Consider the following 16,717-nt stretch of genomic DNA (forward strand, 5'->3'; position numbering starts at 1 on the left):
GGAGGCTGAGACAGGAGAATCGCTTGAACCCAGGAGGCGGAGCTTGAATGAGCCGAGATCATGCCACTGCACTGCACTCCAGCCTGGGTGACAGCAAAACTCCATCTCAAAAAAATAAATAAATTATTTTTAAAGTTTCGTTGGGCCAGGCACAGGCTCATGCCTATAATCCCAACACTTTGGGAGGCCAAAGCAGGTGAATCGCTGGAACCCGGAGTTCAAGATCAGCCTGGACACTATAGCGAGACCCCCCTCCCCCATCTCTACAAAACATTTTCTTTTAAATTCTCTGTGTGTGGTTGCATGTACCTGTGGTTTCAGCTACTTAGGAGTCTGAGGTCAGAGGATTGCTTGAGTTTGGGAGGTCAAGGCTGCAGTGAGCTGTGGTCATGCCACTGCAGTCTAGACTGAGTGACAGCGCAGGACCCTGTCTTACCAAAAAAAGAGAAGAAAAAAGTTATTTTGACTTTGAGGGTACGGGTTGTTTTTTGTTTAATAGAAAGCACAATTCTCTGCTTTTTTTCCTAAATTGTTCTGTTTAAGTTGGAGACACATTTGAGTATGGCACTTTAATTTGAGGTATTTGTATTGGTCTTGCCCCATCTGCATCAAGCCTTCCTTGAATGTTCCTTTTTAATAGTGCCAATCTAACTGTGCTGACTTTAAATGGCATATGTGTGCACTGCAAGACAGGAAAATGATAAATTATTAATACTACAGTACGTGTAAACAAAGGTTATTTTCTCATATTTATGACTTCTTGCTCCTGTTTACATTTCTGCATTTTACAAATCATTAACCTCACATTGTAATTTTTGTGCTTTACTTGTCACTACTTCCAGACACCAAGGACTTACTGTTGTGCTAACACTGAAGACTTGGAGACAGTTATTCACCATGTACACAGCCTGTACCCTTCTGCTCCTTTCCTGGCAGCAGGGGTTTCAATGGGAGGGTAAGGTTTTCCCTTTCTAAAATAATTATCTCTGAGAGGGAAGCTATTTCATGGTCTGTCTCTTTCAGAGGACTATACGCCAGCTGTGTAGACATTTTTTAAATAAATGTCTGATTATGTTTATCATATTTTATTAAATGTGGTTGATTGAATGAACAAAGGAAGGAAAGAATTAATTCAGGTGAATTTTAATATTTTTCTTAACTACCTTTCTCTGTGACTACGGATTTTGTGAGCCTGAAGGCTTGTCCGAAGCCCATAAAGTCAATTGCATCACTCACTGGCTGCCATGTTGACCTTCTGATTCCTGTCGCACTCCGAGCCATCCCTGGAGCTGCGTTCTGAAGCTGAACTTGTAGCATGACTTTCATCACTCCAGTTACAGAAATAATCACTTACTGCTTTCTCCAGCTGCAGTGGCCTTCAAAATGATTTTTCCCCAGATGGTATTTTGTTTTGTTTTGTTTTGTTGCTGGGCAAATGGACCTACTGTGGAGTGCTCTCCTAGAAACTGAAATTTCGTTAACCCCCTACTCCAGCTGCTATTTTAAGCATATGGATATTATCATTTGTGTTGCTTGCCATTACTTTTGGGCTTATTTGGAACTTTTCTATTTAGGCTTATTTCTACTAATTGTTTGTGGGGGTTTTTTGTGGTGGTTCTAGTGATAGCTTAAGGAAATCCAAAATTTTTATTATCTTGAATTTTACTATGCTTTTAGATCCCTAAGCCATTGTCCAAAACCAGTTTTTAAAATCAGCAAATACTTAAGACAGAAAATGATATTTGTTCATAATTTTATAATTGGTTTATCTGTCATTTCAGTTTTTAGAACATCTTTGGAGTTTATTCACTTGAAAATGAACAGCATTTTTCTATAGCCAGTGGCTATGAATAAAAGAAGAAAAAAAATTAATTTTTTGTAAAAAGAAAATGAACAGCATTTACAAATGATAGACTCTAAAAAACAGGCCTTTAACCACAGCTTTTTAGATTCTGATAAACATAAAACGAAGAAGAAAAGAATACATTTCTTACATTAGCATGGAAGGTCTGACTTGACCTACTAAAAGAAGAAATCTCAATCAATGGAGAAAACCCAGGCAGAATTTCTGAATTGTGCTTAATGGACAGAGTTTAGCTTCTCTTTCCTTTCCCCTGTAATGTGAACCTTAAAGGACAGGGTGAGAGCTGAACTTTTTCCCTTAATCATATAAATGCTTGACTTTTTTAAAGGCCAGAACTTACATAAACAGGTCCAGATTCTCTATTCAGAAGCTCTTGGGAAATGTCTATTCATACCACATTGAAGCCTCAGTCCCTGAAGGCAGAACTTGACCATTAGCCTTTACAGCTGGTTGAATATTAATGTCTTGTGAGTTGTTTGATGGAAGCACCCCTTCTAGTTGCCTAGCACTGTGACACATTCCCAGGTGGGCTTACCACTTGGGGATGTGTTTTATATCTTGACACATTTTTTCTTATGGAGATGCAACACACAAAAACATACATGAATGATCCTTATGCCCAGCGCCCTGTGGACTGAGGTAATCCCTGTGATTAAGGCTGTGATGCCCCTGGGGCCAAGTGCCAGCAACTCACGGATCATCTTGTTTTATCAGTGTCATCCCCTCTTTCCCTCCCAACTCTGATTATTGTGAACCAAATCTCAGACATCACTTATAAGTAGTTGGTATCTCTAAAAGGTGGGCCAAGCGTGGTGGCTCACACCTGTAACCCCAGCAGTTTTGAGAGGCTGAAGAAGGCAGACCACCTGAGGTCAGGAGTTCAAGACCAGCCTGGCCAACATGGTGAAAACCCATTTCTATTAAAAATACAAAAATTAGCCAGGCATGGTGGCACACGCCTGTGATCCCAGCTACTCAAGAGGCTGAGGCAGGAGAATTGTTTGAACAGGGAGGTGGAGTTTGCCATGAGCTGAGATCGCCCTACTGCACTCCAGCCTAGGCAACAGAGCAAGACTCCATCTTAAAAAGAAGGAAAAAAAAAAAGGCCAGGTGCAATGGCTCACACCTGTAATCCCAGCACTTTGGGAGGCTGAGGCGGGTGGTCACAAGATCTGGAGTTCAAGACCAGCCTGACCAATATGGTGAAACTTCATCTCTCTAAAAATATGAAAATTAGCTGGGCGTGGCAGTGCGAGCCTGTAGCCAGCTACTTAGGAGGCTGAGGAAAGAGAAAAGCTTGAACCCAGGAGGCTGCAGAGAGCCAAGATCATGACACTGCACTCCAGCCTGGGCAAGAGAGCAAGACTTTATCTCAGAAAAAAAAAGAAAAAACAAAGGCAGGGCACAGTGACTCATGCCTGTAATCCCAGCACTTTGGGAGGCTGAGGTGGGAGGATCACCTGAGGTCGGGAGTTCAAGACCAACCTGACCAACATGGAGAAACCCTGTCTCTACTAAAAATACAAAATTAGCCAGGCATGGTGGCCCATGCCTGTAATCCTAGTTATTTGAGAGGCTGAGGCATGAGAATCACTTGAACCCAGGAGGCGGAGGTTGCAATGAGCCAAGATGGTGCCTTTGCACTCCAGCCTGGGCAACGAGTAAAACGCTGTCTCAAAAAAAAAAAAAAAAAAGGTAGAGTTTATTTAAAAAAACAAACAATAAAGAACCAAAACCATACCACATTATCATTACACTTGAACAAAATTAACACTAACTTCAAACTATCATCCAGTATTCAGTAAGTGTTCACATTTCCCAAATAGTCTGTTTGCTTGTTTGGTTTTAGTTAGGAGCCAGAAAAAGTCCCAGTGTCTCTCTCTGTCTCTCTGTCTCTGTCTCTCTCTCTCTCTCTCTCAGCCAGAAAGTCTATATGCCCCCCTCGCCCCGCCCCCCTCTCTTAGCTTGTAGTTTTTTTTTTCTTTTGGTGACAAAATAGGGTCCTTTTCCTATAGAAGTAATCTTTTTCGGGGAGAACATCTTGGCATCAACAATCTTTTTGGGGGAGAACATCTTGGTATCATTTTGTTCCTGAGTAATAACCAAGTTGTATCCTCACCTGCTTGGTCATAACTACTTCTGAATCTTCCTACTTCTGAGTTTCCCTTCAAGTCCTTCCAATTTGTGCATTTTACCAGCCCCCCAGTAATATCTGACCTCTCATCAAAGAGTAGGGCCACCAAAACTAGGACGCTCGAATGAACCCTTTGGAGAAGAGTAAGCCTTGTCCTATAAATGGTTTGGTGAACCACAATACTGTATACAGATAGTACAGTTGTTATGAAGGATCATTTTCAAAAACTAAATGTCCATTTTGCATCTAAAACGTCATCATTTTCACCCCTACAAGTCATTTGGATTGGAAAAAAGAATGAGGGAGAATTTTAACCCATTCCTCCTATTTTAAAACCTGGACAGTTGAAGAAATCAAGTACAAAAAATATAATGAGAAATTATTAGGATATCATTCTTTCTGTTACTTGGCAGCATTAAACTTTAGATGTTCAACATTGTGTATGTAGATTAGACATGATTATGGTCCCTCTTACCAAAACAAAACTAAAAGAGGAAAAGATGTGATAGGAAATAAGGACAAATAACAGGAATAGGAAGAGAAAATGAGTTACTTTAGGGGTCAGCTGTTCTACCACAACTTAGAAAGTCTAAACTAGAGAGACCTTTAGAAACTTGCTACAGGGGCCGGGCGCAGTGGTTCACACCTGTAATCCTGGCACTTTGGGAGGCTGTGGCAGGCAGATCACAAGGTCAGGAGTTTGAAACCAGCCTGGCCAACATAGTGAAAGCTTATCTGTACTAAAAATACAAAAAATTAGCCAGGTGTGGTGGCACACACTTGTAGTCCCAGCTACTCAGGAGGCTGAGGTGGGAGAATCACTTGAACCTGTGAGTCAGAGGTTGCAGTGAGCTGAGACCACTCCATTGCACTCTAGCCTAGGTGACAGAGTGAGACTCCCTCTCAAAAAAATGTGCTACAAGGCCCAAGGATCCTTGGCAGCTAGGGTATCGATCCAGATCAGTTAATTCACAATCTCCCGGGTTGAGACCCAGACATCAGTAGTCATTTTTAAAACTCCCCAGAGACCAGCCTGGGCAACCTAGTGAGACCATCTCTACCAAAAAACTTTTTTCTTCTTTTTTTAATTAGCTGGGCATGATGATGGACACATGTAGTCTCAGATACTGGGGAGGGTAAGGTGGGAGGATCACTTCAGCCCAGGAGATCAAGACTGCCCTAAGGTGTGATTGTGTTAACTACACTCCAGCCTGGGCTACAGAGCCTATTAAAAAAAAAAAAAAAAAAAAAACAGGGCTGGGTACAGTAGCTCATGCCTGTAATCTTAGCACTTTAGGAGGCCGAGGCAGGCAGATCACTTGAGGTCAGGAGATCAAAACCACCCTGGTCGACACAGTGAAACCCCATCTCTACTAAAAATGCAAAAAATTAGCGGAGTGTGGTGATGCATGCCTGTAATCCCAGCTACTCGGGAGGCTGTGGCAGGAGAATCCTTTGAATCCTGGTGGTGGAGGTTGCAGTGAACCAGGATCATACCACTGCACTCCAGTCTGGGCGACAGAGCGAGACTGTCTCAAAAAAAAAAAAAAAAAAAAAAAAATTCCCTGAGAGATTCCAGCATGCAGTCACATTTGGAAACCACTCTTAGGGTGGATTTCTCTTATGTTTTATTTCATAGGATACATATATAAGGAATAACTGATTTGTCCCACTCGCCACCTAGGTGACTACAAGACAAATAATACATGAATATAAGGAAAGAATGAAGATGCTTGCATGCTTTTCCAGGATAGAAGACTTAAACACTAGTTTATACTTTTCTTCTCCATAGTTAACATAGTCTGTAGTTAGAAATGAATGTCTTGAGTGCTATAACAAAGTAATCACTGGGTTTCCTGTTTCTCCCCATTTTAGAATGCTGCTTCTAAATTACCTGGGCAAAATTGGGCCCAAAACTCCTTTGATGGCAGCTGCAACTTTTTCCGTTGGTTGGAATACCTTCGCTTGCTCAGAGTCATTGGAAAAACCACTGAACTGGCTGCTTTTTAATTACTATTTGACAACCTGCCTTCAGTCTTCAGTTAATAAGTGAGTCATCTTTAAAATCTGTTGTCTCCAGGGCTGGGCGTGGTGGCTCATGCCTGTAATCCCAACAGTTTGGAAGGCTGAGGCAGGCGGATCGCCTGAGGTCAGGAATTTGAGACCAGGCTGGTCAACATGGTGAAACCCTGTCTCTACTAAAAAATACAAAAATTAGTTGTGTGTGGTGGCAGGCACCTATAATCCCAGCTATGCAGGAGGCTGAGGCAGGAGAATCTCTTGAACCCAGGAGGCAGAGGTTGCAGTGAGCCAAGATCGTGCCATTGCGCTCTAGCCTGGGCAACAGAGCGAGACTGTCTCAAAAAAACAAATCAGTCGCTGGGCGCCCTGGCTCACACCGGTAATCCCAGCACTTTGGGAGGCTGAGGGGAGTGGATCACCTGAGGTCAGGAGTTTGAGACCAGCCTGGCTAATATGGTGAAACCTTGTTCCTTTTTTTTTAGAGATGGGGTTTCACCGTGTTGGCCAGGTTGGTCTCGAACTCCTGACCTCAGATGATCCACCCGCCTTGTGCCCAGCCTAAATTCCGTTTCTACTAAAAATACAAAAAATTAGCCAGGCGTGGTAGTGTGCACCTGTAATCCCAACTACTCGGGAGGCTGAGGCAGGAGAATCCTTGAACCCAGGAGACGGAGGTTGCAGTGAGCCAAGATCATGCCATTGCAATCCAGCTTGGGCAACAAGAGCAAAACTTCATCTCAAGAGGAAAAAGATAGGGTCTCTCTATCGCCCAGGCTGGAGTGCAGTGGTGTGATCATGGCTCACTGCAGCCTCAACCTCCTAGTTTAAAGCAATCCTCCCACCTCAGCCTCTCAAGTAGCTGTGACTACAGGCACATACCACCATGCCTGGCATATTTTTTAATGTTTTGTAGAGACAGGGTTTTGCCATGTTGCCCAGACTGTCTCGAACTCCTGAACTCAAGCGATCCATCCATTTCAGCCTTACAAAGTGCTAGGACTACAGACGTGAGCCACCCTCCCAGCAGAGATGTTTCTGTTTGCTTATTTCTTTATTTAATTTTTTTATTTTAATTTTTGTGGGTACATAGTAGGTGTATATATTTATAGGATACCTTGAGATGTTTTGATACAGGTACGCAATGCATATAATCTCTATTTTTTTATGACTATTACCATGTACTTTTAAGTGAACTGATAAATATAAACTTAAAAGTATTGTTGATTTGCACATGACTTATTGAAAATCATAGTAATCCTGAAAGTTGACATTAAACATTGGATTAGATTTCACCAGTCCAGGAAAGGTGGTTCATGCCTATAATCCTAGCCCTTTGGGAGGCTGAGGAGAGTGGATCCCTTGAGCCTGGGAATTCGAGACCAGCCTAGGCAACATGGTGAAACCCCATCTCTTAAAAAAAAAAAAAAAAACACCATAAAATTGGTGGGGCGCGGTGGCATGCACCTGTAGTCCCAGCTAATCTGGGGGCTGAAGTGGGAGGATCACTTAAGCCCAGCAGATTGAAGCTGCAGTGAGCCGTGATCATACCACTACACTCCAGCCTGGGTGACAAAGCAAGACCCTGTCTCAAAAAAAAAAAAAGGACTTGAAGAAAATATCTTCAGCACAACCATTATTATACTACCCCTACTGTATCTGATTAAGGAGATATTTATTGAGTACCAACTGTGCCTTGTACTAGGCTGTTTAGTAATTTGTTTTTGAGTCTTTTTAGTATGCTGGAGTAGGAATGACCTTGATTTTTACTTCTGAAATTCTTTTGTTCCAGGCACCGACATATGTTTGTAAAACAAGTTGATATGGATCATGTCATGAAGGTAGAAGAAAAACTTTATGTAATACTTTTATTTCTTCTTTGGGGTAAGATTAGATATAATTTGATTTTGTTTTTCAGGCTAAATCCATCAGAGAGTTTGATAAGCGATTCACTTCTGTCATGTTTGGATACCGAACAATTGATGATTATTACACTGATGCCAGTCCAAATCGTAGACTGAAGTCAGTAGGAATTCCAGTATTGTGTCTTAATTCTGTGGATGATGTTTTCTCACCCAGTCATGGTAAAATTAACATATTTGTTTATATTTTGACATGAATTAACTTTTAATATATTGTTCTTTTCAAGAAAATATAGTAGCAAGAAAATGTATCATTTCCATTATGATAAAAAAAAAAAACCAGATACTCATAACAATTAGTATCTAAATGTCTCAGATCACTTAAATATTTTCACAGAACCTTATCTAGTTCATTATGAGAGGCTCAGAACAAATTATGGCTCACTATTTTGCTCATTCTCATTTTTATAACCTTTCCTTCTTATCAAATACACTGTTCTTTGGACAGATTATGTTACAGTCTCTTTGCCTCAAGAGAATATTGTCATCACTTGCCTCTTCCTGAGGTTCCTATACAGAAAAATTTGAAGTTTTTCTTCCATTTGAAGCTGGAAGAGAACTTGAGACTTTATAAACACAGTGACTTTAAATATCTCAATTAGTGAATTATATTTGGACTAGAAGGTCATATCTGAAGAGAAACAGTCTTTCCTTTTCCCCTGAATACTGTATATAAGAAAATTAACTAGCTGGGCACGATGGCGTGTGCCTATAGTCCCATATACTTGGGAGGCCAAGTTGGGAGAATCACTTGAGCCCAGAAGTTCAAGGCTGCAATGAGCTATGATCATGCCACTGCACTCCAGCCTGAACAACAGAGTAAGACCCTGTCTCTTAAAAAAAGAAAATTATTCAAAAATAAACTTTCCTGCTTTCTTTTTTCTTTCTTTTTTTTTTTGAGATGTTTGTTTTTTGTTTATTTGAGCTGGAGTTTCACTCTGTTGTCCAGGCTGGAGTGCAATGCCATAATCTCAGCTCACTGCAACTTCGGCCTCCCAGGTTCAGGCAATTCTCCTGCCTCAGCCTCCCAAGTAGCTGGGATTACAAGCACCTGCCATCATGCCCGGCTAATTTTTGTATTTTTGTAGAGACAGGGTTTCACCATGTTGGCCAGGCTGGTCTCGAACTCCTGACCTCAGGCGATCCACCTGCCTTCACCTCCCAAAGTTCTGGGATTACACACATGAGCCACCGCACCCAGCCAACTTTCCCTCAAATACTTTATTTAAAAAATGGTTCTGACTATAAACATAACACATATGTTGTGAAAATTTCAGAAAATCCCCAATGTGTGTGTGTATATATATATATTTTAATTGCCTATCATTTCTCTAGGAGATCCTCTTTTATTATGTCATTTATGATTAATCACAGATAATCTTAGAAAGTGAAACTTAATGGCCTTGACCACAATTCAGAAAATGAAACTGTGAACTTTAATATCAGTTGACTTACATGGTGATTGTTTTAGCATATTTTCATTGGATTTGGAGTCTAGTATTTTTCCACCTGTTTTTATATTTCACTGACCTTTCTACCAACAAAAAATTCCCAACGTTTTAACCTAACCCACTTGGGTGAAGTTTGAACTCGTTATTTCCTATTCTTTCCCATGCCTTTAAAATAGTCTTGCCACATTGAAATAGTGGACAATTGTCTGCAGTCTGAGAGAACAGGCAGCCAGCATCTTTCACATGACTCAAGTGCGGCCCAGCCTTTTGTTCTGATATGACTGTAACTCTCAGTGTTAGAAATTTCTGAATGTATCCAGAGTGTGAAGTTTAGGCTCTTAATAATTCCTTAGAGACGAATGAAACACTCTAAATGCTTGGTGAAAAAGGAAAAGCAAAAATAGTATCAGTCATTCCGCCTGAAGTTCCCACACCTGATACCGAGATAGATGTTCACTTCTAGGTGTTCTTCTTCCTTGGGATGGATGTGGCTATCTAAGGACATGAACTCAGGACCACTTTTTTTTTTTTTTTTTTTTTTTTTTTTTTTTTTTTTTTTGAGACGGAGTCTCGCTCTTGTTACCCAGGCTGGAGTGCAATGGCGCGATCTCGGCTCACCGCAACCTCCGCCTCCTGGGTTCAGGCAATTCTCCTGCCTCAGCCTCCTGAGTAGCTGGGATTACAGGCACGCGCCACCGTGCCCAGCTAATTTTTTTGTATTAGTAGAGACGGGGTTTCACAATGTTGACCAGGATGGTCTCGATCTCTCGACCTCGTGATCCACCCGCCTCGGCCTCCCAAAGTGCTGGGATTACAGGCTTGAGCCACCGCGCCCGGCCAGGACCACTTTTTAATAAGAACTTAGCTTGTTGAGCCTTGCTTTAGGGCTATCAGTGTATTTTTCAGAGTGTTGTGAAGGGTCATTTAGAGCATTGCCTAAACAGGCAATTTGTGGAAGGGGCCCAGTTCTCTTATAGTGAATTTGAGCTTCCTTTTTCTCCTTACAAGGGGTTGGGGTAGAGAAGCTCTTTCGTTTAATTAGCTCATTTGCCCCTAAAATTCAGCTGAAGTTGTGAAATTCTAATTACTGAATCTCTCTCTATATATAAATGTGTGTGTGTGTGTGTGTGAGAGAGAGAGAGACAGACAGACAGACAGACAGACAGACAGACAGACAGACAGACAGACAGGGTCTCGCTCTGTTGCCTGGATTGGAGTCCAGTGACACTACCATAGTTTACTGAAGCCAGGCCGAGTATAGTGGCTCAGGCCTATAATCCTAGCAGTTTGATAGGCTGAGGTGGGTGGATCACCTGAGGTCAGGGGTTCAAAACCATCCTGACCATCATGGTGAAATCCCATCTCTACAAAAAAAAAAAAAATACAAAATTAGCTGGGGGTGGTGGCGCACACATGTAATCCCAGCTACTCAGGAGGCTGAGGCAAGAGAATCGCTTGAACCTGGGGTATGGAGGTTGCAGTACACCGGCCAAGATCGCACCATTGCACTCTACTCTGGGCAAAATTCCATCTCAAAAAAAAAAAAAAAAACTAGTTATTTCAGCCTTAAACTCCTGGGCTCAAGCTGTCCTTGCACCTCAGCCTCAGCTAGGACTACAGGAGCATGCCACCACAGCAGGCTTTTTTTTGTTTTTAACATTTTTTGTAAAGACATGGTCAGTCTTGCTATGCTGCCCAGGCTAGTCTCAAACTCCTAGCCCCAAGTGATCCTCCCAGAGTGCTGAGATTACAAGCGTGAGCCACCATGCTGGCCTCAACCATGTTATCTTACTTAGGGAGTCATAATTTTTAAAGTTTATACTCAGGCTGGGAGCAGTGGCTCACACCTGTAATCCCAGCACTTTGGGAGGCCAAGGCAGGGTGATCACCTGGGGTCAGGAGTTCAAGACCAGCCTAGCCAATATGGTGAAACCTCATCTCTACTAAAAATACAAAAATTACGGGAGGCTGAGGCAGGAGAATTGCCTGAACCCAGGAGGCGGAGGTTGCGGTGAGCCGAGATCGTGCCATTGCACTCCAGCCTGGGTAACAAGAGCGAAACTCCGTCTCAAAAAAAAAAAAAAAAATACAAAAATTAGCCGAGCATGGTGGCAGGCACCTGCAATCCCAACTAGTGAGGAGGCTGAGGCAGGAGAATCACCTGAACCTGGGAAATGGAGGTTTCATTGAGCTGAGATTCCTACTGCACTTCAGCCTGGGCCACAAAGCAAGACTCTGTCTCAAAAAAAAAGAAAAAGATAAAAATAAAGTTTATACTCAAGGTAGATTTGTAGAGCATATGAAAAGAGTCATTACTAGTGAACTATATTAAATACAGCAACTATGTTTTTGTTTTTGAAACAGAGTCTTGCTCTGTCACCCAGCCTGGGGTACAGTGGTTCGATCTCAGCTCACTGCAACCTCTGCCTCCCAGGTTCAAGTGATTCTCCTGCCTCAGCCTCCCTGGGAGCTGGTATTACAAGTGCCAGCCACCATGCCCAGCTAATTTTTTTTGCATTTTTTGTAGAGACGGGGTTTCACCATGTTGACCAGGCTGGTCTCAAACTGCTGACCTCAAGTGATCCACCCACCTTGGCCTTCAAAGTGCTTTGATTACAGGGATGAGCCACACCAGCGACCGGCCAGCAACTATGTTTTTAAAACACTTTTCTGGCCAGGTGCAGTGGCTCACGCCTGTAATCCCAGCACTTTAGGAGGCCGAGGCAGGCAGATCATGAGGTCAAGAGATCGAGACCATCCTGGCTAACATAGTGAAACCCCATCTCTACTAAAAATACAAAAAATTAGCCGTGCATGGTGGTGTGCACCTGTAGTCCCAGCTACTCGGGAGGCTGAGACAGGAGAATCGCTTTAACCCGGGAGGCGGAGGTTGCAATGAGCCAAGATCATGACACTGCACTCCAGCCTGGGTGACAGAGCAAGACTCCATCTCAAAAAAAATAAAATAAAACACTTTTTCTTTGTCTTAACCATAAATAGAAATTCAGAGAAGGAAGAAAAAGAAAGATTCACCCATGTTTCATTGCCCAAAGATAACACTGTCACCATTTGAGAGAATTTCATTCCTTTTTTTGTTGTTTTTATTATATAAATTATATTTATACTTTTGAATCCTTAATACAGCCACTAATTGGCCTGAGCAATCTAATATCATATAAGGTTAATTTGTTTGTTCTTTCTTTCCCTCTTTCTCTTTCTTTCTTTCTTTTTTTTTGGAGGGGTCAGGGGACACAGTCTCACTCTGTTGCCAAGCTGGAGTACAGTGGTATGATCTTGGCTCACTGCAACCTCTGCCTCCTGGATTCAAGTGATTCTCCTGCCTCAGGCTCCCGAGTAGCTGGGACTACAGATTCGCGCCACCATGCCCAGCTAATTTTTCTATTTTTAGTAGAGACAGGGTTTCACCATGTTGGCCAAGATGGTCTCGATCTCTTGACCTCGTGATCCGCCCACCTCGGCGTCCCAAAGTGCTGGGATTACAGGCGTGAGCCACCGTGCCCATTATGCCTCTTTCTTTCTCTCCTTCCCTCCCTCCATCACTTTCTTTCTCTCTTTCCTTCCTTCCTCCCTTCTTCTTTCTTTCTCCTTCCTTTCCTTCCTTTCCTTCCTTCCCTGCTTCCCTTTCCTCCCCTCCACTCCCTCCTTCCTTCCTTCTTCCTTTCCTTTCCTTCTCTTTTATCTTTTCTTTTCTTTCTTTCTAGATGGGGTCTCACTATGTTGCCCAGGCTGGTCTCAAGCTCTGGAGCTCAAGTGATCCTCTCACCTCGTCTCCCAAAGATTACAAGCATGAGCCACCATGCCCAGACACATCATATTAAGTTAATCAAAATCATAAATAATGAATTTCTAACTCTCACAAGGGTACTAAGCTTAGTTTTTTTCCTGCTATAACAGCTCAGTGGGAATCTTATAGCATAATGTGAGGATTCACCATTCCTTGAATTTTCTTTTTTTTTTTCCTTGAATTTTCTTACTTTAATTTCTCAAAATAAAACTTGACTTATACTTTTGTGTTATGATTAAATCATGGATTGATTCTTCCCAAAATGATTGTGCAGTACATGACCATATATATGAACTGTTATAAGAATATAGATAGTTGATAGAAATTAGACTCATTCCATTTAACTGTGCTCATTACAAATATTTATATAATAGTGTTTTGATTTCTGTTTATTAGAAATAATAAAGTTACATGCTTTTCCTAACAAAAACATAATGATTATATTTTTCTCTCTCCTTCTCTCTTATTGCCACCCTTTTTTTGGTCTGAAGCTATTCCAATAGAAACTGCTAAGCAAAACCCTAATGTTGCTTTGGTCCTTACTTCTTATGGAGGCCATATTGGTTTTCTGGAGGGAATCTGGCCAAGACAATCCACTTACATGGATCGTGTCTTCAAGCAATTTGTGCAAGCCATGGTTGAGCATGGACATGAACTCTCTAACATGTAGTTCTTTGGGTGCATTTTGTCCGAACCACAATTGTGAAGGCAGCTCAGCTTAGTGCACAAATTTTAACTACTGTATATAAAGCAAATAAGCCAGCAGATGGGTGAAGAGGTCCAGAATGATATGCAAAAACTACTTTTTAGAGAAACAAAACAACTTTGTAGCAACGAATTAAATATAGTATTAGATTGTTACTTATGTAGATTTTATTTTTACTATGCCTTACCAAGTACGACCTTAAACAAAGTAGTACATACATGAAATTGCACTTAACCAAAACTATTGTGTAAAAAAATTTTAATTCCTCAGGGTTTTAATTTAGACTAGTATTTTTTTAGATTATTCATTTTAGGTGATTTAATGGTACTTTAATAACTGTTAAGAGATACTGGTTATTTGAATGTAAGTTACAAGTTGGTACATTCCTAGGGGTATTTATAGATGATGATAACATGAAAACTGAAATCATATAAAATACAATGCGCTAAATCTTTTATGTATTCTAACTTTAAAAGGCAAGTGCAACAATGTTAGACTGACTTCTATATGTGCTCTTTTACTCTGATTAAATTAGGGCTAACTTATGTTTTATAATGATTATAATTTACATGCTTATTTTTAAAATAGTTTATGTGCACACATATATATCATTATATTAAAATAAATTCTACCATTTTAAATTGGTCTTTTGTGAGTTTTAATCTGCTAAAACGACCCAGGAAGTAATCTATGATAATTTTATTAATGCATTAGTAAGAAACATTGATACTGTTCCGCTTTACTGTTTTCAGAATATTGGGCTAACACCACTTGTACCAAATAAGGGTATTTTCAGCTGCAGGAAACCTAACAACGCCTTAAGGGAAAATGACGTTTTGTTTTGGTTTGGTTTGGTTTGGTTTGGTTTGGTTTGGTTTGGTTTGGTTTGGTTTTGAGACAAGTCTCACTCTGTCACCCAGGCTGGAGTGCAGTGGTGCAATCTCGGCTCACTGCAACCTCTGCCTTCCGGATTCAAGTGATTCTCCTGCCTCAGCCTCCCGAGTAGCTGGGATTACAGGTGCATACCACCACACCCAGCTAATTTTTTGTAGTTTTAGTAGAGATGGGGGTTTTACCGTGTTAGCCAGGATGGTCTCTATCTCCTGACCTTGTGATCCGCCTGCCTCAGCCTCCCAAAGTGCTGGGATTACAGGCATGAGCCTCCATGCCCGGCCAGGGAAAATAATATCTAATTAACTTGTATCATAAGAAGTCTCCTGTGTTCAACGAAGGAAAAGGTAGAAGGAGTAGGGCCAGACACATCTGCCCTTTTGGGAAAGTGAAAACTCTTTTAGAAGACTGCACTTACATCCATTAGCCAGAGCCCTGTCACATGGCCACCCAGATGGAGTGAGAGACTGGGAAAGCAAGTCATTTGCCAATTACATACTTTATCAATCATAGCAAAGGCCGGCAAGGGAAAGGGGATTGGCAATGGTTATTGGGCTAGCCAGCCAATAATGATAACTTCCACATCCAACATCTTTTACCTCTTCATTACTTCAGCCTGTTGATAAAATACATGTATTTTTTTCCTCAGGTATCATGTTGAGAGAACCATGTACAAAAAAAACGTATTAACAAAATTATTTACTAAAAATGCCACCATTTGGAGAATTCCTGATGGTGTACTTGTAGACTCCCTCGATACTGTATCTAAGATGATAGCATTGATAACACCAGTGCTTTTTTGTCTGGACAGCATATATTCTGATTCGATCATAATAATTGCATTCAGTCTGTATGGATGAGGATGCTGATCCTGCTTTTCAGAGTTATCTTCTAGATTTTTCGGGAGAATATCATGAAGGACACTCTTCGGGATTACAAACCTTAAGGACCATGGACTTCTGGTTTGCAGGGAGCTGAAAGGAAAGAGGCAAGAGTCCTAAAGCCTTTATTTATATAAAACCTCTGCTTCTAGTCAGGCCAAAACCCTTCGACTTCCCAGTCACAAGAGCTAATAAATTCCTCTTTTCACTTTAAATTGATCTGCTTTCATTCACAACTCAGAAATCTGCCCATTATATTTAGGAATGAAATATGTAAATAAATCATGCCTAGATGAGAAAGCTCAGTTGTGAGCCTGTGGTAGGTGAACTCTGCACCTCACATATTTTATGTGCCAAAGCATGTACATAGTGCTTCATAAATAGCTCTCTGAAATTATGGATTTTTAGGTATATATGGATGCTTGCTGGCCTGAATCATATTTTTTAACTTACTTTCTTTTTTTGAGACCTGGCCTTAACTTCTTTATTGAGATGTAATTTACAGGTAATAAAATTCACCCATTTAAAGCACACAATTTGGAGGTAGTACAGTAAGCATGTACCTGTAGTCCCTACTACTTGCTACTCAGGAGACTGAGCAGGAAGATCACCTGAGCCCAGGAGTTCGAGGCTGCAGTGAGCTATGATCACACTTGTAAATAGCTGCTGCACTTCAGCCTGAGCAACATAGCAAGACCCCATCTCTAAAAACTATTAAAGTGCATAATTCAGTGGTGTTTGTTCACAGAGTTGTGTAGCCGCCACCATAACCTAACTTTAGAACATTTCATCACCCTAAAAAAAAAAAAAAATACCCTCTACTCCTTTAGAAGTCACTAATCCCTCAGCCCTAGGCAACTGCTAATCTCTGTCTTTATAGATTTGCCTGTTCTGGGCTGTTTTATGTATATGGAATAAAACAAGGTATGCTCTTTTGTGATGGGCTTCTTTCGCTTAGCATAATGTTTTAAAGGTTCAACCATATGTGGCATGTACCAGTTCTTGACATTCCTTTTATGGATGCACAGTATTCCATTGTGCAGA

At 41.2% G+C, this 16,717-nt stretch overlaps 1 protein-coding gene across 1 annotated transcript in view; it reads left to right on the forward strand.

The window, feature by feature from the left end:
* Window positions 1-14,546, forward strand: part of ABHD3 (abhydrolase domain containing 3, phospholipase) — a 53,431-nt gene extending 38,885 nt beyond the window's left edge. Inside the window, exons 5-9 of the mRNA XM_064379351.1 lie at window positions 843-955; window positions 5,874-6,047; window positions 7,810-7,858; window positions 7,936-8,101; window positions 13,687-14,546. Of these exons, the coding sequence (XP_064235421.1) occupies window positions 843-955; window positions 5,874-6,047; window positions 7,810-7,858; window positions 7,936-8,101; window positions 13,687-13,865 (681 nt within the window). The 3' untranslated portion in view covers window positions 13,866-14,546. The remainder of the gene's footprint in view (window positions 1-842; window positions 956-5,873; window positions 6,048-7,809; window positions 7,859-7,935; window positions 8,102-13,686) is intronic.
* The last annotated feature ends 2,171 nt before the right edge of the window (window positions 14,547-16,717 follow it).

This window comes from Aotus nancymaae, unplaced genomic scaffold (assembly GCF_030222135.1).
Source record: "Aotus nancymaae isolate 86718 unplaced genomic scaffold, 86718_ANA_hifiasm-v0.15.2.pri h1tg000020l, whole genome shotgun sequence".
Classification (NCBI taxonomy): domain Eukaryota; kingdom Metazoa; phylum Chordata; class Mammalia; order Primates; family Aotidae; genus Aotus; species Aotus nancymaae.